Raw genomic sequence first — 22,331 nt, 5'->3', positions numbered from 1 at the left:
GGACCTCAAAAATATTATGTTTCATGAAAGAAGCCAGACAAAAATACAAACTGCATGATTCTATCTATATGAAACTCTTGAAGAGACGAATCTAATCTATAATAATAGAAATCAGATTACTGACTACATCAAGGGATGGGGTATTGAATGGAAAGTGGCATGAGGAAAGGGAGTAAGGAATATGTTCCATATCTGGGGCTGAGTTGTGGTTATACACATTTATAAATATGTAGAAATTCATTTACATATGTAAACATTCACTTAACATTTGTACACTTTACTGCATGCAAACTATACCTCAATAACTTTTTCTAAATAATGTAAAAGGAAATGCCTTTTCCCAAGCAAATCCAGGGAAATGTGCAGTGCAACATACACAGTTTTATTAAGTGTTTACTATGTGCCAGGCAATATTTTAAGTCCTTTACATAAATTAACTCAATTTAATTCTCACAAAAACCTTACGAGGAAGATACTATTATGATTCCCACCTGACACATACAGAAACTGAGGCTTGTGGATGTTAAGTAACCTGGCCAGTGTCACAGAGCTAATGAGGGATCTGGTGGATATTTGAACCTGGATCTGTGTGGCATCAAAGTTCTTAAGCACAAAACAAATTTACTTCCCAAAAGCTCTCTCTGGGCTGTGGGAATGAGTTAGTGCTAATAGGGTGAGCGCTCCAGAGGAGGTTGACAAGAGGGCTGAGGCCCCGCAGGGCCATGGGGAATGGGTGAGGAGAAGACTCGGTCACTGCTGCCAGTCCCAGTAGGGCAGCACTGGAGCACAGGTCTTGGGCTTGTCCTGATGGGCGAAGGCCAGGGAGGCAGATTTCAGCTCAATCAAAGTAAAAGCTAATAGCTGAGTGCCTTTCACCGGAACAGGATGCTTAGAGTGGTGAGCAACCTGTTACTGCGGGTCAACAATTTCGTAGAGACTTCGGGGAGTCCCACGCTTGGAGACGTTCCACAGCATGGTGCCAGTGATTAAAAAACAGGTCTGTCTTCAATCAAGGCTTTGTTCCCTCTTCCTGGGTAAACTTTGACAAGCAACATAGTTTTTCTGAGGCCAGTTTTGCATCTGTAAAGTGGAAATTCCAACAGTGCCTTCCTACTGTGAGAATTAAAAGAGATCATACATGTAGAGAGCTTAGCTCAGTGGCTGGCACACAGAAATCACTAAATAAAAATGACCTGTGCTGTCATTATCTGGACTAGATGATGTTGGAATAGCATCTAAGTGTAAAACTCAATAACTCTGCAACAAAGCAAAGGCTGATGACTTTCAAACAAAAGGATCCTGGAAGGCTTTCTAGAATCTAAGCAGCTTTGACTTTGTCTTCAGGGCACACCTTCAGCAGGCCAATGACACAGTCACATTTTCATTTGTACAAGCTCACTCTGGCTGCCATGTAGAAAGTACTTTGAAAGGGGAAATGTGGAGGCAGGGAGACCGGTTCAGAGGCTATTATAGTTGTCCAGGCAAGTGTTAATAAGGATTGACTTACTGGGCATGAAGAGGAAGGACAGACAGCTAGAACTGTGGCTGCATCTGGAAAGGTGGAGGTGTTTCCCTCGTTGACATGCACGAAGGCCTGGAACATCCCAATATACACTAAGGAATCAGATTGGGGTTCCAGGCTCCTTCCTTGCATCAGCATGCCAACGAGTTAGCCAGAGATGATGGAGTAGGAACACAATCAGAAGTGACAGGCCGCCGTCTGCAGGGCCCTGCACTACCCACTGAGGCTTTAAAGGATTCTACATGGCTGCCAAACCGTCTGTTCTGTTCAGGGCCACAAGCTTTCAATACAAACATGAAGTTTCTGCAGAACTGATCTCTCCAGCATAGCCAATACACTCAGTGGCAAATGCAGAGGAGGAGGACTGACCCCAAGCAGCCGCAGGCTGTTCCGAAGTTGAGAGAAACACAGCACAGATCCCTAAGCACTTCTGTGCGCACAGGACATTAAAATTTATGAAGCAGGATCATGCCTAATATCCTGGCGGTCTAGACAAGCAGTTCTCCCTCTCTATTTCAGGAGCTAGGGTTCCAGGCCTTGCCTGGGTCCTGAGTTGGACTAGTGCAGGTGGGCCTGGACTCTTCTGTCTTTATGGAGCCCTCATTACCGGGCACATTTTGGATTGCTGGGTTTGTGCCAGGAGGAGGTTCAACCTGCCCTCCAGGAATGCCCAACCAGTAAGATAGCTTTAATGTGAAACATACTTTTCTCCATCTCCACTGAGTGCCTATGATCCCTGGGACCCCTTTCCCTAGGCCTGACTTTGCCTTTCCCCCAGGAACCACTACTCTTCTCTTTGAGGCTCCTTCTCTAGTGCCAGGCAAGCCTGGGATGAGGTCTCTTTTTCTGGATACTTTATTTTTCCCAATTACTATATCTTTTGACAATATTTGATAAATACAGAAAAATAAAGCAATGTTTTAGAGCATAATAGTGAAACTAACACTGGTCAACTGACCACCTGGACTAAGAATAAGAGCATCCCAGACAGCATCGCAACCCTCTGTGTGCCCTTTCCCTATCTCATCCCAGCCTCCTCCCCATGACAGTGACCAGGGCACCAAACTGTGAGTTTATCAGGCCATTTTCTCTTATTTTCTAAGTTTTGAAATATATGTTATGTACCCCTACAGAATGTATTGTTTACTTTTACTTGCCTACTTTCTAAAAATATCATCATACTCAATATAATACACCATATTAATAGAATAAAAAACAAAAATCACATGATCTTCTTAGTAAACACAGAAAAATCATTTGATAAAATCTAACATTCTTTCCTAATAAAAAACACTCAACAAACTAGGAGTAGAAGGAAACTTCCTCAACTTGATAAAGGATTCTATGAAAAAAAGAAAACACAGATGTGGCTGTGTACCTAATGATGAAAAACTAAAAACTTTCCCCTAAGATTAGGAACAAGATAAGGAATTTCATTCTCACCACTTCTATTCAACATTGTACAGGAAGTTCTAGCCAGGGCAATTAGGTAAGAAAATGAAATAAAAGGCATTCATATTGGAAAGAAAGAAATAAAACTATCTCTGTTGGAAGATGACATGATCTTATATGTAGAAAGTTCTAAAGAATCCATAAAAAGTACTATTTGAGCTAATAAATGAATTCAGAAAAATTGCAGGACACAAGATCAACAAACACAAAAATCAGTTGCATTTCTCTACAACAGCAATGAACAACCCAAAAATGAAATTAAGAAAATAATTCCATTTACAATAGCATCAAAAAGAATTAAATACTTAGAAATAAATTTAACAAAAGAAAGGTAAAACTTAAACTCTGAAAATTACAAAATAGCCATCTATGTGAGGGTAGAGGAGGTGGAGACAAGTGGACAGCACTGAGATAGATTTTTAAATTTTTTTCACTATTTTTTCGTGATAAAATATGTATAACATAAAATTTGCCATTTTAACTATTCTTAAGTGTACAATTCAGTGGCATTAATTATATTTACAATGTTGTGAAATCATTATCACTGTTTCCAAAACTTTCATCTCCCCAAACAGAAACTTTGTACCCATTAGGTAATGATGCCCCATCTCCTCTCCTTCCAGCCCCTGGTAACCTCTACTCTAATTTCTGTCTCTGTGAGTTTGCCTATTCTAAATATTTCATATAAGTGGAATCATGTAATATGTGTCCATTTGTGTCTGACATTTCACTTACCATAATGTTTTCAAGATTTATCCATATTATATAGCATGTATCAGTATTTCATTCTTTTTTATGACTAAATAATATTCCATTGTATGTATATACCATATTTTACTTATCCATTCATCTGTCGATGGATGCTTAGTTTGTTTCCACATCATGGCAACTGTTAATAATCCTACACTGAACATTGGACTACAAGTATCTGTTTGAGTTCCTGTTTTCAATTCTTTTGGATATATATCTAGAAGTGGAATTTCTGGGTCATATGGTAATTCTAGTTTAGCTTTTTGAGGAACTGCCAAAATGTTTTATATAGCAGCTGCACCAAGTTACATTCCCACCAGCAGTGCACCAGTGTTCCAATTTTCTCCACATTCTCACCAACACTTATTTTCCTTTTTTAAAAAAAAATCATAGACATCCTAGTAGGTGCAAAGTGATATCTCATTGAGGTTTTGATTTGCATCTCCTTAATGACTAAAGGTATTCAGCATCTTTTCATGAGCCTATTAGCTCTTCGTATATCTACTTTGAAGAAATGTCTATTCAAGTCCTTTGCCAATTTTTAAGTGTTTTTTTTTTCTTTTTGTTGTTGAATTGTAAGGGTACTTTCTATATTATAGATATAAAACCCTTACCAGATGTATAATTCAAAAATATTTTCTATCATTCTATAGGTTATCTTTTTATTTTCATAATAGTGTACATTGATGCATAAAAGTTTATTTTAATTTTGATAAAGTCCAATTTATCTATTTTTGTTATCATTGTTGCTTGTGCTTTTTGTATATCTAAGTATCCATTGCAAAATCTGAGATCATGAATATTTACTCCTATGTTTTCTTCTAAGAGTTTTATTATTTAGCTCTTATATTTAGGTCGTTGATCCATTTTGAGTTAATTTTTGTATAAGATGTGAGATAGAGGTCCGACTTCATTCTTTTGCCTATGGAAATCCAGTTGTTTCTGCACCATCTGTTAAAGACACTATTCTTTTCCCATTAAATGAACTTGGCACCCTTGCCAAAAATCAACTGGCCATAGATGTGTGAGCTTAATTCTGGACCTTAATTTTATTTCATTGGTCCATATGTCCTTATATCAGGACCACACCGTTTTGAGTACTGCTGCTTTGCAGTAGGCTTTGAAATTGGGAAAGTGTGAGTCCTTTAATTTTGTTCTTCTTTTTAAAGATTGTTTTGACTATTTGGGACCCCTTGCAATTCCAAATATGATGTTAGGAATCCAGTTTTTCTATTTCTTAAAAAAAGGCTGTTGGGATTTTGATGAAGATTGTGTTGAATCTGTAGGTTGCTTTAGCTAGTATTGACATCTCAACAACATTAAGTCTTCCTATCCATTAACATGGGATGTCTTTCTATTTATTTAGGGTTTCTTTCAGCAATGTTCTGCAGTTTCCAGTGTACGAGTATTTCACCTCCTTGGTTAAATTTATTCCTAAGTATTTTATTTTTGTAGACGCTATTGTGAATGGAATTGCTTTCTTAATTTCATTTTAAACTGTTCATTACTGGTGTATAAAAACACAACTGGTTTTTGTGTGTTGATTTTGTACTCTACAACTTTACTGAATTTCTTTATTAGCTCTAGTAGCTTTTTCGTGGATTCTTGGGGATTTTCTATGTACAGGATCATGTCAACTGTGAATACAGATAGTTTTACTTCTTTCTAATTTGGATGCCTTTTTTTCTTGCCTAATTGCTCTGACTAGAACTTTAAAAAAGAAAGAAATGTTATTTGATAACTAAGTAGAGATGTCAAGTTGGCAGTGAGATATATGAGTCTGGACTTTGGGCAAGAGGTCTGGGCTGGTGATATGATTTTGGGAGCCATAAGCATACAGGCAATATTGAAAGCTGTGAGACATGGTAAGATCACCATGGGGTAAAGTATACAGAGAGAAGAGAATGGAAGGGAATAGAAGAAAAGTCCAAGTACTGAGGTGCCTGGGTAACTCCAAAGATAAGAGTTTGGGAACAGAAGGAGGATCTAGAAATGGGAACTGAGAAGAAACAGACAATGAGATAGGAGAAAAATCAAGAAAGCGGGGTATCACAGAATTAAAATGAGGAAAATGTTATTATTTCTTGTTAATTCTACCTACTATATAAATCTTAAATCCATCCACTTATAATCATCTCAACCCTTTTGACTGTAGTTCAAACCAATATCATTGCTTTCCATAATTGACCCTGACTGATCTCTCTGTATTCACCCTTAACTCAACTCAGATCCATTAACCACTCTGCGTGGAGTGTTATTTCTAAAATACAAGTTTTACCATGACATTTATTTCTTTTATATTCTTCAGTGGCTCCCCATTGGTTATTACAGTTCTTTCTTATATCACTCTATTTCTTAACACACGCTCTTCCTTCTGCATAAAATGCTCTTTCCCCATTCTTCTCATCTGTCAGCTCTTAGATCCTCCAGGGGGGTGTTCCTGACTCCCCAAGGTTAGGTCAGATGCTTTCTGTGCTCCCCAGTCCATTGTTTCTCTTTACCATAACACTCATCACACTCTATTGCCTGTCTCTCTCCTTCATGAGATAGTGATCTCTATGAAAACAGGGATTTTTATGTTTTGTTCACCTGCTTTTCTTCAGTGCCTGGCACACAGAAGCTGTTAGATAAGTATTTTTTGGATAAGTGCCTCCACGAATGCATGCTTGTTGCTGCTATGCCCAAGATTCCCAGGTATACAGAGAGTATAAGGTACTCAGTTCTGCAGTGCATGACAAAAGTTAAGTGTGGATACACATTGTAAACTTGATTCGCCTCTGAGTTATATTTTTCTGACCTCCTATTTATGGCCCATCAATATGTTGCACAACAATGAATATGTATTAAAAGTTTGATTAACTTTGCAGTTAAAAACACATTATGCACAGCAGTCAAATGTTCAGTAACTGATGAATGGATAAACAAAATTTAGTCTATCCATATAATGGAATATTATTCAGCCATAAAAAAAGTACTGACACATGCTACAATATGGGTGAACCTTGAAAACATTATGCTAAGTGAAAGAAATCAGACATAAAAGGCCACATATTGTATGATTTCATTTGTATGAAATATCTAGAATAGGCAAATCCACTAATCCAAATTAGTGGTTGTCTAGGACCAGGGGGTAGAGGCAATGGGGAGTGACTGCTTAATGAGTACATTAATGAGGTTTCCTTTTGGGGTGATGAAATGTTCTGAAACTAGATAGCACAATATTGTAAATGTACTAAATACCACTGAATTGTAAACTTTAAGATGGTGAATTTGATGTCATGTGCATTTTGCCACACAAAATATATAAATAGAAAGAGAATCAAGTGTAGCACATAACCTTTGGTGCCATTTATCTGATTGCTGTAGGTTTGTCAACATTTAGAGCCTACTAAGCCCTTTGATACCACACTTTTTCGCTTTCCTTACTAGTTTGTGACCTTAGGTGAGTTCATTTCACTTCTCTGACTCTGTTAGTTCATCTGTAATATGGGAGAATAATAATTTTCCCCCTTCATTCCAAGGAAAATGTTTAGCTTTCAGACAAAGACACGGCTTTACCAACCCCTTGAGAGGGGAACAGAATGTCAGCCCAGAAAGTTCCTGGTATTGCTACAGTCTTGGGAGCATGTCTCAACAAGACCACAAAAGGAGCAAATGGGTCATGGGGTTCTCATCTGCTTATCTGTCCTTGAAATGCTGTGCCATCCTCCTACACACCCTAAAACCTGTCATTTGAAAAACAAAGGGTACCTCAGTCCAAACACATGGAGTGGGCACTTGAGCGTCACAAGGGGCAGGATGTTCCAGCATAAGTAGAACACAGCATCATCCACAGTCAGAATCCTCAACGAGCCACAGCAGCAAAGCCAGCATGACTGCCTGAGAATGATGCTACTGTACTGCTCTTTCCCCCACTGAGCCGTCAGGAAGCGGGCCCTGGAGCCAGAAGTAGCAGGAGGTGGAATATACCCAAGGCCAGCCTGGAAGAGTATCAGGTCCAGTAAGCCACAGAGATACTGACAAGGTTACTCTGACCATTACAACACCTGAATACCATTCCTATTGCAGAAAAAGGCCAGGAGTTTCTTTTTATATAGAAGTTACCCAAGGCAGCTTGGATTTTTCTAAGTGAGCTTATACGTGGGCCCTGTCCCAGACTTATTCAACCTCTTGGGTCACTCATATCAAGACAAGGTAATTAAACCACACACTTCAAGTGGCAAGCATGCCCACTGTCATGTCCTCTAGGTCCCAAAAGGATCCATATTGTTGATCAAGATGATGTTGGTGATGATGATGGGATGACAATACTACATCTGCCAACAGCTCCTAGTTTTAGAGGTCTACCTTGTTTCAGGAATCCTGTGAATTATATCTTAAATTCTCACAATAACTCTATGCAGCAGGTGCTATATTAGTTCCATTTTATAAATGAAGATAGTGAAGATCAGAGAAGTGATTTTCCCAAGGTTCACAGCTAGTCAGTGGCATAATTGGGCCTTGGATCACCTGATTCCAAAGTCTAGGCCCCTTCCGCTATCCCTCACTGCTTCCTCTCCCACTTCGTCCTATCTGCTGGATCTTGCTGCTCCCCAGGCCACTTCCCCTTCTCCCAGCCTATCAGTGCTTTGAGAACAGAAGAAGAGGAACTGGGAATGACCTTAATCTCCTCTCTGGGCCTCCTGCAGTCTAAAGCCCCAGCCCAAGTGCAAGGATGAGCTTCCAGATAGTGCTCAGTGGCCTTTGGGCCATCCCTGTAGAACCCTGCAGCACACCTTGATCTAGCTGAGACTTTGTGAATGTTCCTTCTTGGCCTCTCTGGAATTGTGAAGATTTGAAACCAAATAAAAATTCTGAATTTCAAAGGGTAGTCTTCTTTATAATGTCAGTCAATTCTCTATCCTTATGGAAGAGCCTGAAACTGAAGAAGCCATCCCCTCTCTCTCTATAACAGTCCTGTTTCCCTATTGTCAATTAGAGAAGACCAAATGTTGCTAGTCTGGGAGCAGTGAGGCTCCAGTACCTGGGCAGAGCTCTGGCCAGCTCTGGGGAATCCATTAGTAAGATAGATTCTGACCTGGACGAAAGATGTTGAGGAGCCCTGGTGGGCTGGAAGGCTCCCACCTCCAACCCAAGGGGCATGATGAGGCCTATGAGATTCTGCAATCCCTGCTCCTCAGAGTGCTCAAGGCTTGTCCCTTCTTTCTGGGCTTGGGGTTGGAGAGGTATGCAACATGATTCATGTTCAATAGAAATGAAATAAGAGGTTGGGGGTGGTATATGGATCTCCCCTCCTGTACTAGTATCACGAGTGCACATGTCCAGCTCCCTTGAAAGGCTGGGAAAGCCTTGCAACTCATGGATTACTCATTGCAGCATGAGAATGCTCAGCACCAGGACTGGCACAAAGTAAGACCCCAATAAATACTCATTGACTTGAATGCTTTGAATCGAGTTTGGGGGCTGGCACACATTTTCTGCTCCCTACAGTCCCACTGAGTTTTGTCTCGGAGGAAAAGGAAATATTTACTCTTCCCTAGTTGGCTACCAGTTGCTTCCATCTCACTGACTGCAGTCCCCAGCATGTAGGCAAGGAGCCTGTCTGTCCCCTCAGTGCTCCAGACCACTTTCTTGGTTGGCAGGCCTCAGGCTCCACATTCCCAGCACTGTTCCCCTAATCCAGGCAGGAGTGCCCCATCACAAGGATTTGGGCCAGTGTCCCAGTAAAAGGAATCTGCAAATTGGGAACATGGTCTCCAAGGAGCTAGGGATTGGACAAGTGAGAGGAAGGGAAAATGGTGGGGAGGGAGCGGTCACAGGTCACAGGTCACAGAAGAAACAAGAGACTAAGAAAGAACAATTCTTTGAGATCTGAGGGCTGTGAAAATCATAGAAATATGAGCAAAGTTTCCAGCTCCAAGATTTTTCAACTGATTTAGCTGCAGAATTCTTACTCTGGGAATGGAGAGCTCAAAATGTAGAAGAGATACAAGTGGAAGGAACATCCAGCTCCCTGCCTGCTTGAGGCCCTCTCTTCCTTATCTCCCCCTCCCCCACACAACCCCCACTCCCCAGCAGCCTCTAGGGCTCCTGTTTGAGACCTCCTGACCCAGGTCAGAGTGGGAAAACTGAGGTTCAGAGAGGTGTGGGAACTTCCTCCCTGTTGTCTCCAGAAAGCGGAGACAACAAGGGGCATGGGGCAGAGCTTAACCCAGGCTCCCGGAGGTTTGGGCTAGAGTTCTGACTTGGTCTGATGTACTTTGTGCTAGTGGCCAGGGACAAATCCTTACCGCTGCCATTTGGTTTCCTCACCAGGGGAAATGGTCACAGACATGCCCTGGCTGCATTCCAGGCCTGCGGTGGTCATGAGGGTGCAGCAGATTCACTGGTGCATCATATTGAATCCAGGGAAGTCCTGTTGGTGACCTTGCTGCTGTGGCTTCATGCAGGACTTCCCTGTACAGGATGACAGCCCCAGCCTTTGCCTGAGAGGAGCCCAGTTCAATTCAAAGATCAATTGGACATGTACAGTGAGGATGTCCCAAGGCCTTTCTTGACCACTGAGAGTCATATCAAAGTCAGAAGCTTAGCAGGCCTGCCCAGGTTTGGGGACAGTTTGGGTTAGTCTTTGGAAGCCACACACTGGATACTAGGCAACCAGGCCAAACTGCTGAGGCATCCCAGCTCTTTGAAAAGCTGTTCTATCTGACCATGCAGTTAGAGAGACCTCACTTACCCAGGACTTGCGACCCCATGAGTCCAATGGGGAGGGGGTGCTGCACTAGCTCTGAGGTCTGCACTGAATCTAGGTCTGAGGAGACTCAGCAGCAGGCACCACAATCTCTAGCCTTCTGAGCAGCTGGCCAGTGGCTCCTGGGCTCTGGCCTTCCTAGCTGCTTCCCTAACCTCTCCTTTCAGTCAGTGGTTTCCTGAGGGGTTAACAATGCCTAGGCTCCACCCTGCTGCCACCTCTCCCCTCCCATCCCCCACCACTGAAATGCTGCCTGCAGATTAATCCACAGCCCACTTGAGCACAGTTGACCACATAGCTCCAGCCGTTGCAGACCCCAGAGAGAGCTGAATGTGCCCCTCAGCTCTATCCCTGCAAGCCTGGGGAGCAGTCAAGGTGCTAAGGGGGTGGGGCCCAGGGGGGAACACTGAGGCCCATGTTTGTCATGTTATAACACCCCCCATAGCCAGTTCTGAGAGTGGATGGGGAGCAGGTTCTGGGCTGAGGACAGAAGCAGCTGTGGGAAGAGTAATGACCCCTAGGGTAGAGGTAGCCATAGTGGAGCCTCCAAGATGTTTAGCCAGGTTTTCTCAGGGCCTTTTCTTCTTGGGCTAGAGAATGGGGAGATCATGGAATCATAGGATATGGTTGCTGCTCACCACCCTGCCTCAGTGGCCCCATTATATCCCAGGGTTACATAGTCCCCATGACCTCTGTTTTCCTTCAGTAGTTCAATCCGTTCATTCTAAGAGTAGTGATTGAGTGCCTATTCTGTGCCAGCACTCCGCTAGGCTCTGAGGTCACAGTAGTCAATAAGACAGATAATGCCCCTGCCCTCGTGGAACAGACAGTGCAGTGAGGAGCACTTCTATAGCATGATAAATGCTAGGAGGGAAACTAGGCTCTGACAGAATAAAGCGGGGCAGGAGTGGTTAAATAGTGTGGTCTTGTGGTCAAGAAGTCTCCCCAAGGAGGTGACATTTGACCTGAGACTTGAAGGATGAGAAGTAATTAGCCATGTGAGAAGTCGGGAGAAGAACATTCCAGGCAAAGGGAATATCATGTGCTAAGGCTGTGAGGAGGAAAAGAACTTTGCTCATTCAAGACAAGAACAAACAAATAAAGTATGTGCTTCACCAGTTCTGGGGCTCTGATTGATGGGGAAACATAGGCTGAGACAGACAGTTCACAGCCTTGGGATCCTGCTGCAAATCTCAGCACCCCAATCACGCACTTCATTCCTGGACTCCCTCCATTCCCTCTCCCACCGAAGGGCAGAGGGCTTTGGCATCCCCCCACTCTCCTTTCTCAGCACTGCACTGCAGCCCTGGCAACCAGCTGCTCCAGGCTTCCTGGAGCACACCCATTCCTCTCTCTTGCCTCTCTCTCTGGATGGATCTCTGTGTGCTTTGGCCTTGTAGAGGGAGACTTGGTCTATTAATAGAAAGCCTCAGAAGTGTGGGGTGAGAAGAGGTAGAAAGGACTTCCACATATAGGGGAAGAGTCTCTATTTACACCTGGATTTCCCTGTCCATGATACATACTGTATCTACAGACAGAGCTGACACGTCTCAGGAATGATATTAGATCTACCATGAAGCATATACTGTACTTGGAAACTCTCCCATGGTTGCTATGTCCATTTGCAGAGATCCACGTCTGACTTCTGAGGGCTCATGGAATCAATAAAGACCTATCTATGCTAATGGCCACCAGAACTCCAACCTCTGGCAGGAAACAGGCACACTGAACATTTTGCCTCACCCAGGCATCCTTCCATACCACCATTTCTACAGTTTTTCTCCTTTCCCTCCAACCTCTTCATCACCATGCAGTGAAGGAGCATTGGACCAGGAGTCCAGAAACTAAAGCTGTAGCCCTGGCTTTGCCCACTGACCAAGTGACTGGCTTTGTGACTGGGCAAGGCATTTCAGTACATTCATTGAGCAATTGCTATGAGCCAAACGCTAAGCTGACATCTCTCAGCTTCAATTTCTTACTCTGTAAAAGTGAGAACAATACTACCCACCTGATCAAGTTATCAATGATATTATATTAATACTGGTTTACAAAGTGTTTGAATTTCCCCACCCACACTGTAATATACGAACTTAAAGTTGTAAATTTCATTCTAATCACTGCTTTAGCTGCATCACCCAGATTTTTTTCATCGATTGTATTGAAGAATAGTTTACATTAAATGCACGCACCCAAAGTGATGAGAGTTCGATGAGGTCTAACACATGCATACATGCCTATAACCACCACTAAAATCAAGAGATAGAACATTCGCATCACCCCAGAAAGTTCTCTCCTGCCCCTTTGGAATAAATCTCTCACCTACTCTGACTCTTGGCAACTATATCCTCTTTCTGTAACTATAAAGTAGTTGTGATTTTCCCAGAATTTCACACAAATGGAATCATAGAGTAAGTAGTCTTTTGTGTTTTGCTTCTTTCACTCAGCATAATGTTGATTGATCCAGCCGTTGCTGGTATCGGTAGTCCATTCCTTCATATTGCTGAGTAGTATCCCGTATTACAGATATGCCAAATTTTGCTTGTGCATGCACCAGCTGATGGGCAGCCTATCATCTCCAGTTTTTGCTATTATAAATAATGCTTGTATGAACATTCACAAACAAGCTTTTGTGTAGACTTATGTTTTCATTTTTCTTGAGTAAATACTTAGAACTGGAATTTCTGGCTTACATAGTATATATATGAATATACTAATTTTTAACAAGTCTACTGACCTGTTGCTGGACATGTGAGTTGTTTCCTGTTTTCAGCTCTTGGGAATAAAACTGCTATGAACAATTATGTGGGCATATGTTTTGATTTCGCTTTTGTAAACACCTATAAGTAAAATTGCTGACTCATATGATAAATGTATGCTAAACATCATGAGAAAGCGCTAAGTTGTTTTCCAAAGTGCCTATACCATTTACATCTCCACTTGCAATGCATGAAAGTTCTAGTTGGTCCACATTCTCAACAGCACTTGGTGCATTCTGTCTTGGTATCCTCGGTCTTTTTTTAATTTTAGTCATTCTTTTGAGTGTGTAGTAGTATCTTGTAATTTTAATTTGCATTTTCCTAACGACTAATGACATTGAGCATCTTTTCAAGTACTTATATATCTTCTTTTGTGAAGTGAGCTGTACAAATCTTTTACTCATTTATAATTGGATTGTTTTTCTTATTATTACTGAATTATAAGAATTCTTTATAGTCTCTGAATATGTCCTCCATCACATATACATGCTGTGAATATCTCCTCCCACTCTGGAACTTGTCTTTTCATTTTATAAACAATTTTTTTCAAAAAACAGACAGTTTTAATTTTGATGAAGTCCAAATTTTCAAGTTTTTATGGTTTGTGGGTTTTGTGTCCTAATTAAGAAATTTTTGCTTAACCTAGAGTCAAAAAGATTTTCTCCTAAGTTTCATAATTTCAGCTTTTATGTTAAAGTCTATGATCCATGTCAAGTTAATATTTGTGACTGACATGAGGTAAAAGGGTTAATTTTTTTCTAGATTTGATATCCAATTGTTCTGGCACCATTTGTTGAAAATTTTACCCTTTTTCAATTAAGTTACCTTAGCATCTTTGTCAAAAATCAATATATCAATTTTTGAGTTCTCTATTGTGCTACTGTGATTTATTATAAGAATTATATGTTTGGTCGTCATCCCTATTCCTGGCACAGAACTCCTAAACCCTTTTGAATTTCCTAAGTGATAAAAGAAATAAAGGGGTCATTTGTTATTCATAACAAGCCCCTTTCAACACATCTGAGTTTTTGTTAATAAGGTGACTTTTAAAAAGCCCCTAAGGATGGGGGCTGTTTGCCAGGGGAACCAATCATGTGATTAGAGGGCTGGAACTTTCAGCTCCACCTCCTGACTTCCAGGGAGGAGAGGGGCTAGAAGTTGAATTAATCACCCATGACCAATGATTTAATTAATAATCCCTATGTAATGAAACCTCCAAAAAACCCTAAAAGGATAGGGATTGGAGAAATTTCTGGAGGTGCTGAACACATGGAGGTGACGGAAGGGTGGCACACCTGTAAAGGGCATGCCCTTTACGCTCCAGATCCCTTCCCCCCATACCTTGCTCTACACATCTCTTCTATCTGGCTGTTCACTTGTATCCTTGGAAATGTCTTTTGTAACAAATCAGCAATAGTAAGCAAACTGTTTTCCTGAGTTCTATGAGCCATTCTAGTAAATGATCAAACCCAAGGAGGGGGGCGTGGGAACCTTTGATTTATAGCCAGTCAGTCAGAAGCACAGATAACAAGTTGAACTTGCAATAGGTGTCTGAAGTGTGGGCAGTCTTATGAGACTAAGCCCTTAACCTGTGAGATCTGAAGCTATCTCCAAGTAGACAGTGTCAGAATTGAGTTAAATTGTAGAACACTCAGCTGGTGTCCAGAGAATCAGAGAATTTCTTGGTGTGGAAAATCCACCACGCATTTTGGCGGCCAAAAGTGGAGTGTTCTGGTGTTCTGTGTGTGAATAGAGTATGAAAGTGTTTTTACTTTACATTTATTCTGTTCCACTCATCCATGCACCTATCCTTTAACCAGTCCACACTAAGTTTATTATTGTAGCTAGTCTTAAAATTAGGTAGTATAAGTCCACCAACTTTGCTCTTATTTTTCAAGATTGTTTTAGATATTCAAAATATTTTGCATTTCTCTATATATTTTAGATTAAGCTGTGAATTTCTATAAAAATGTCCTGCTGGAATTTTAATTAGAATTTCATTGAATCTATAGATCACATTGGCAGCAATTGGCATCTTTTTTCAATCATATATATATAAGATGTACAACTTGATGATTTGATATATGTACACATTATGAAATAATAGATACAATCAGGCTAATTAACATATCCCTAAACTCAACTCAAAATAGATTAAAGTCTTAAACGTAAGACCTGAACCTGTAAAACTCCTAGAAGAAAACATAGGGAAAATACTCTTTGACATTACTCTTGGCAATGGTTCTTTTGGTAGAGCACCAAAGGAAGAGGCATCAAAAGCAAAATTAACAAGTGGGACTACATCGAACTAAAAATCTTCTGCACAGCAAAGGAAACAAGCAACATATTTAAAAAGCAACCTACAGAATGAGAGAAAATATTTGTAAACCACATATCTGATAAGGGGTTAATATTCAAAATATATAAGGAACTCCTACAATTCAATAGCAAAAAACAAATAACTCAATTTAAAAATAAACAAAGGACCTGAATAGACATTTCTCAAAAGAAGAAATACAGATGGCAAATAGGTATGAAAAGGTGCTCAATATCAGTAATCATCAGGGAAATGCAAATCAAAACCACAATGAAATATCATCCCACAATTGCTAGAGTGGCCATTATTAAAAAAAAACAATGATAATAAGTGTTGGTGAGGATGTGGAGAAAAGGGCACCCTGGAACATTGTTGGTGGGAATGTAAATTAGTGCAGGCATTATGGAAAACAGTAAGGCGATTCCTCAAAAAAGTAGAAATAGAACTACCATATGACCCAGCAATGCCACTTCTAGATATTTCCACAAAAGAATTGAAATCAGGATCTCAAAGAGATACCTATACTCCCATGTTCGTTGCAGCACTATTCACAATAGCCAAGATAAGGAAACAAGGTAAATGTTCATTGATGGATGAATGGATGAAAAAAATGTGTGTACAAATACAATGGAATATTATTCAGCCTTAAAGAAAGAAGAAAAGTCTGCCATTTGTGAGTACATGGGTGGACCTGGAGGACATTGTGCTAAGTGAAGTAAGCCAGACACAGAAAAACAAGTACCATATAATCTCTCTTGTATGTGGAATCTAAAATCATCGAACTCATAGAAGCAGCGAGTAGAATTGTGTTTACCAGGGATTGGCAGGACAGGAAAATTGGGGGATGTTGGTCAAAGGGTACAGATTTTCAGTTACACAGCATGAATAAGTTCTGGATATCTAACATATAACATGGTGAGTATAGGTAACAATACTGTACTGTATCCTTAAAATTTGTTAAGAGGATAGATCTTAAGTGCCTTCACCACAAAAACAAAGGTAACTGTGTAGGGTGATGGACAGTTGCCATCTTAACAACATCAAGTCTTCTAATTCACAAACACAGCATATTTCTCCATCTATTTAGATGTTCTTTAATTTCTTTCAGTAGTGGGTTTTTTTTTATTTTGTTTTTGTTTGTTTGTTTTTTAGTTTTCAATATATAAGCTTTACATATATTTTGTTAAACTTCTCCCTGAGTATTTGTGGTTTGGGATGCTATTGCATATGCATGTTTTTGTAAGTTCAGTGTCCAATTGTTTCTTGATTGTATATAAAAATAAAATTGATTTTTATATATTGGCTTTCTATTCTCTGAACCTTGTTAAACTCCCTTGTTTGATCTAGTAGCTTTTTTGTGGGATGCCTAGGATTTTCTACATAGATGATCATGTCATCTGTGAATGAGCAGTGTTTTATATCTTCCTTTCAAATATATATGCCTTATATTTCTTTTTTGAATCAATAAGCATTGTCCAGAACCTCCAATTCAATGTTAAATAGAAGTGGCAAGGGACATCCTTGTTTTGTTTTTGATGTTAGAAGGAGAGCATTCAGTCTTTTATCATTAAGTATAATGTCAGCTGTATGATTTTTGTAGATTCTTATTATCAGAGTGAGGAAATTCCCTTCTATTCCTAGTTACCTGAGAGCTTTGTGGGTTTTTTTGATCATGAATAGGTTTTAAACTGCATCAAATTAATTTTCTGCATCTATTTAAATGATCATATATTTATTTTTCTTTTTTACTCCGTAATGTGGATCGATATTCAAATATTAAGCCAACATTGTATTCCCAGATGAACCCCACTTGATCATAATATATCATCTTTTTAAATATATTACTTTATTTGATTTAATATTCTGTTGAGGATTTTGAGTCTATGTTCATGAGAGATATTGGTCTACAGTTTTGTTCTCTTACAATGTTTTCACTTATAGAATCAGGTTAATACTAAGTTATAAAAAGTGTTGGGAAGTGTTTCCTCCTCCTCCTATTTTCTGAGAGTTTTTGTAGCATTTGCGTTATTTCTCCCTGGACTATTTGATAGAATTCACTAATGAAACATCTGGGCTATAAGTTTTCTTAGTGGGAAAGTTTTTAATTATGAATTTAATTCATTTAATTAACATAAGGCTATGCATATTATCTATTATCTTTCGTTCCATTTTTGTAATAAATATTTGTCAAAAATTTTGTCTAAGCTGTTGAACTTATTGGCATGAAGTTGATCATAATATTCTCTTATCTTTTTAATATTTGGAGGATCTATAGTAGTCACCTTTTGCATTCTGATATTGCTAATTTAGGTCTTATCTCATTTTTCTTGATCAGTCTAGCTGGAGGTTCATCAAATTTATTGATCTTTTTTTTTTTTTTTGGTGAGGAAGATTGGCCCTGGACTAACATCGGTGCCCATCTTCCTCTACTTTATATGAGACGCTGCCACAGCATGGCTTGACAAGCAGTGCATCGGTGCACACCCAGGATCCAAACCTGAGAACCCTGGTACTCTGAAGCGGAGTGCGCGCACTTAACCACTGCACCACAAGGCCAGCCCCTTATTGACCTTTCAAAGAATCATCTTTTAGTTTCATTGAATTTTTTCTGTTTTGTGTCCATTTTCTAATTCATCAATTTTCACTCTTATCTTTAGTATTTTCTTCCATGTATATATATATATGTATATACTTGCATATATATATTCTTCCATATATATATATGTATATACTCTGGCTTTAATATATTCTCCCTGCCTCCTTCTCCTTCTTCCTCTTTTCTTCTTGAAGTAAAAGTTAAAACATTGATTTTAGACCATTCTTCTTTGCTAATATAAGTATTTGAAGCCGTGCATTTCCCTGTCAGCACTGCTTTAGTCACATCCCACATTTATTAATATGCAGTATTTTTGTTATCATTTAGTCCAAAATATTTTACAATATCTTATGTGATTTCTTCATTGTCCCATGAGTTACTTAGAAGTGGTTGTTTAGGGCGCGCTGGCCCTGCAGAGCCGGCCGGCGGGCCTGGCTCCCCTCCCGGGCCCCGACGGGCGGGTGGGCTGCCCTGAGGAGGCGGGGAGGGGAGGGCTGGGCCAGCCGGCAGGCGGCGACGATGCTGAACTTCTGCGCTGCCCCCAACTGCACGCGGAAGAGCACGCAGTCGGACCTGGCCGCCTTCGGGTTCCTGCGGGACCCGGCCAGATGCCAGAAGTCGGTGGAGAATTGTAGGAGAGCAGACTTAGAAGATAAAACACCTGATCAACTAAATAAACATTATCGATTATGTGCCAAACACTTTGAGACCTCTATGATCTGTAGAACTAGTCCTTATAGGAGAGTTCTTCGAGATAATGCAATACAAACAATATTTGATCCTACCAGTCATTTGAACAATCCACATAGTAGACACAGAAAACGAATAAAAGAATTGAGTGAAGATGAAATCAGGACACTGAAACAGAAAAAAATTGATGGAACTTCTGAACAGGAGCAGAAAAATAAAGAAATAAACAACAGCAATGCTCAGAACCCCAGTGCAGAAGAAGGAGGTGAAGAACAGGATGAAGACATTTTACCTTTAACCCTTGAAGAGAAGGAAAATAAAGAATACTTAAAATCCTTATTTGAAATTTTGATTCTTATGGGAAAACAAAACATACCTCTGGATGGACATGAAGCTGATGAAATCCCATAAGGTCTCTTTACTCCCAATAACTTTCAAGCACTGCTGGAGTGCCGGATAAATTCTGGTGAAGAGGTTCTGAGAAAGCGCTTTGAGACAACAGCAGTTAACACATTGTTCTGTTCGAAAACACAGCAGAAACAGATGCTGGAGATCTGTGAGAGCTGCGTTCAGGAAGAAACCCTCAGGGAAGTGAGAGACTCTCACTTCTTTTCCATTATCACTGACGATGTAGTGGACATAGCAGGGGAGGAGCACCTGCCTGTGTTGGTGAGGTTTGTCGACGAATCTCATAACCTGAGACAGGAATTTGTGCGCTTCCTGCCCTATGAAGCTGATGCAGAAATTTTGGCTGTGAAATTTCACACTATGATAACTGATAAGTGGGGATTAAGCATGGAGTATTGCCGTGGTCAGGCTTATATTGTGTCCAGTGGATTTTCTTCCAAAATGAAAGTTGTTTCTTCTAGACTTTTAGAGAAATATCCCCAAGCTGACTACACACTCTGCTCTTCCTGTGCCTTAAATATGTGGTTGGCAAAATCCGTGCCTGTTATGGAGTATCTGTTGCATTAGGAACAATTGAGGAAGTTTGTTATTTTTTCCATCAATCACCACAACTGCTTTTAGAGCTTGACAATGTAATTTCTGTCCTCTTTCAGAACAATGAAGAACCGGGTAAAGAACTGAAGGAGATTTGCCATTCTCATTGGAGAGGCAGGCACGATGCTTTTGAAATTTTAGTGGACCTCCTCCAGGCACTTGTTTTATGTTTAGACGGTATAAATAGTGACACAAGTATTAGATGGAATAACTGTATAGCTGGCCGAGCGTTTGTCCTCTGTAGTGAAGTAACAGATTTTGATTTCATCATACGTTCTTAAAAATGTTCTATCTTTTACAAGAGCCTTTGGGAAAAATCTCCAGGGGAAAACCTGTGATGTCTTCTTTGCAGCCAGTAGCTTGACTGCAGTGCTGCATTCACTAAATGAAGTGATGGAAAATATTGAAGTTTATCATGAATTTTGGTTTGAGGAAGCCACACATTTTGCAACCAAACTTGATATTCAGATGAAACTCCCTGGGAAATTCCGCCGGGCACAGCAAGGTAATCTGGAATCTCCACTAACCTCTGAGGGTTACTATAAAGAAACTCTAAGTGTTCCAACAGTGGAACACATTATTCAGGAACTGAAAGATATATTCACAGAACAGCACCTCAAAGCTCTTAAATGCTTATCTCTGGTACCCTCTGTCATGGGACAGCTCAAATTCAATACATCAGAGGAGCACCATGCTGACATGTATAGAAGTGACTTACCCAATCCTGACACGCTCTCAGCCGAGCTGCACTGTTGGAGAATCAAGTGGAAACACAGAGGGAAAGATATAGAGCTTCCATCCACCATTTATGAAGCCCTCCCTCTGCCAGAAATCAAGTTTTTTCCTAATGTTTATGCACTGCTGAAGGTCCTATGTATTCTTCCTGTGATGAAGGTTGAGAACGAACGCTATGAAAATGGGCGAAAACGTCTCAAAGCATACCTGAGGAACACTTTGACAGACCAAAGGTCAAGTAACTTGGCTTTGCTTAACATAAATTTTGATATAAAATATGATCTGGATTTAATGGTGGACACATATATCAAACTCTATACAACTAAGTCAGAGCTTCCTACAGATAATTCAGAGACCATTGAGAATACCTAAGAGACTTTTAAAATAGGCTTTGTCTTATATTTGACATTTGAAAACATCTTACAGAAAAGCTGTAAGGTGTATGTAGGCCACTTAATCACTGAATATTTTGACCAGTAGGCCTCCCATTGAGTACATTAGCCATTGATAATCTGCCTATTTAAATGGCCCCCCTTTCAACACTCATGCTTTGGAGACCTAACTGTTCTTCCAGAAGATAGCATTGAAAAGTGCCATGTTACACTTCTGCATGATTTCTGCTGATGGCACTTTGGAATTGTTTTAGTTATTTTAGACATAACATTTATCACTGTGGACCCAATTGTCAGGTATTATCAGTTCTTCAAAGAAATAAATTTTGAGGAGGTGTGGGAGGAAGGAATACATTTTACAAAATATTACAATGAAGCTTACAGTTGACCTTTGAATAGTAGGAGTTTTAAGTATGTTGTTAAAAATCAGTAATGGACAGTTAAGGGTATCACCAGACAGTGAGAGAAACATGTGAGCTCGCCAAACAAGGATTTCAGTATAGATTTTGTCAACATCAAATGAACTTAAAGGAACAAGTTACAGTTAAAATTTGAATGGAAGAGCCTGCCATTGTTGTTCCACATCTGGTTGTTGCTGTTTACATTCCCTTGTTGAGCCCACATCTTCATAAGCTTTCTAGCAGGTATATGTTGGACACTTCTATTTCACGGTCAAGACAAGATCAGAAGCCATGGATAATGACAACTGATTTGTCTGTTTTCTTCTGTCTCTTTCCATGACTGTATCTACTGCCTCGTCTTGATTTATAAGCAAAACCTGGAAAACCTACAAAAAATAGCATTTTGTGGTTTATCTGGGAATAATACAGAAAATATTGCTGTTATTTTTGGTGAAGAAAATCAATTTTGTATAGTTTATTACAACTTAAATAAAATGTGAATTTTGTTTAAAAAAAAGAAGTGGTTGTTTAATTTCCAAATATTTAAGGATTTTTAAGATCTCTTTTAGTTCTGGGTGTTTAGTTCAATTCCATTGTGGTCAGAGAACACACTCTGAAATTTATTTAGACTTGAGTTGCATATGTCCCAGCATACGGTCTTTCTTAGCAAACATATGATGTATACTTGAGCAAAGTGTGTATTCTACAGTTGTTAGTGGGTCTATCCTAGATACACACAAATTAAGGATTATTATGTCATCTTGATTAATTGACAATACTATTGTTGTGAATATCCCTCTTTTTTATGAAAATTATTCATATATTTAAGTCTACTTTGTCTGATAGCGATATAGCCACCCCAGCTTCTTTATGTTTAGCAGTTGCATGGTTTATCTTTTTCTGCTCTCTTACATTCAACCAATCTGTGTCTTCACATTGAAACTGTGTTTCTTGTAAACAGCATATA

At 39.8% G+C, this 22,331-nt stretch overlaps 1 protein-coding gene across 1 annotated transcript; it reads left to right on the top strand.

Moving 5' to 3' along the window:
* The first annotated feature begins 18,663 nt into the window (after positions 1–18,663).
* Positions 18,664–21,033, top strand: LOC131400170 (52 kDa repressor of the inhibitor of the protein kinase-like). The gene is given in 3 exon segments (XM_058534894.1): positions 18,664–19,786; positions 19,789–20,107; positions 20,109–21,033. Coding segments are annotated over 3 exon segments (2,277 nt in total). The 3' UTR covers positions 20,944–21,033.
* The last annotated feature ends 1,298 nt before the right edge of the window (positions 21,034–22,331 follow it).

This window comes from Diceros bicornis, chromosome X (assembly GCF_020826845.1).
Source record: "Diceros bicornis minor isolate mBicDic1 chromosome X, mDicBic1.mat.cur, whole genome shotgun sequence".
In the NCBI taxonomy this organism is placed as follows: Eukaryota; Metazoa; Chordata; class Mammalia; order Perissodactyla; family Rhinocerotidae; genus Diceros; species Diceros bicornis.
The sequence above is the reverse complement of the archived record's forward strand: the minus strand, read 5'-3'. Positions and strand labels throughout refer to the sequence as shown.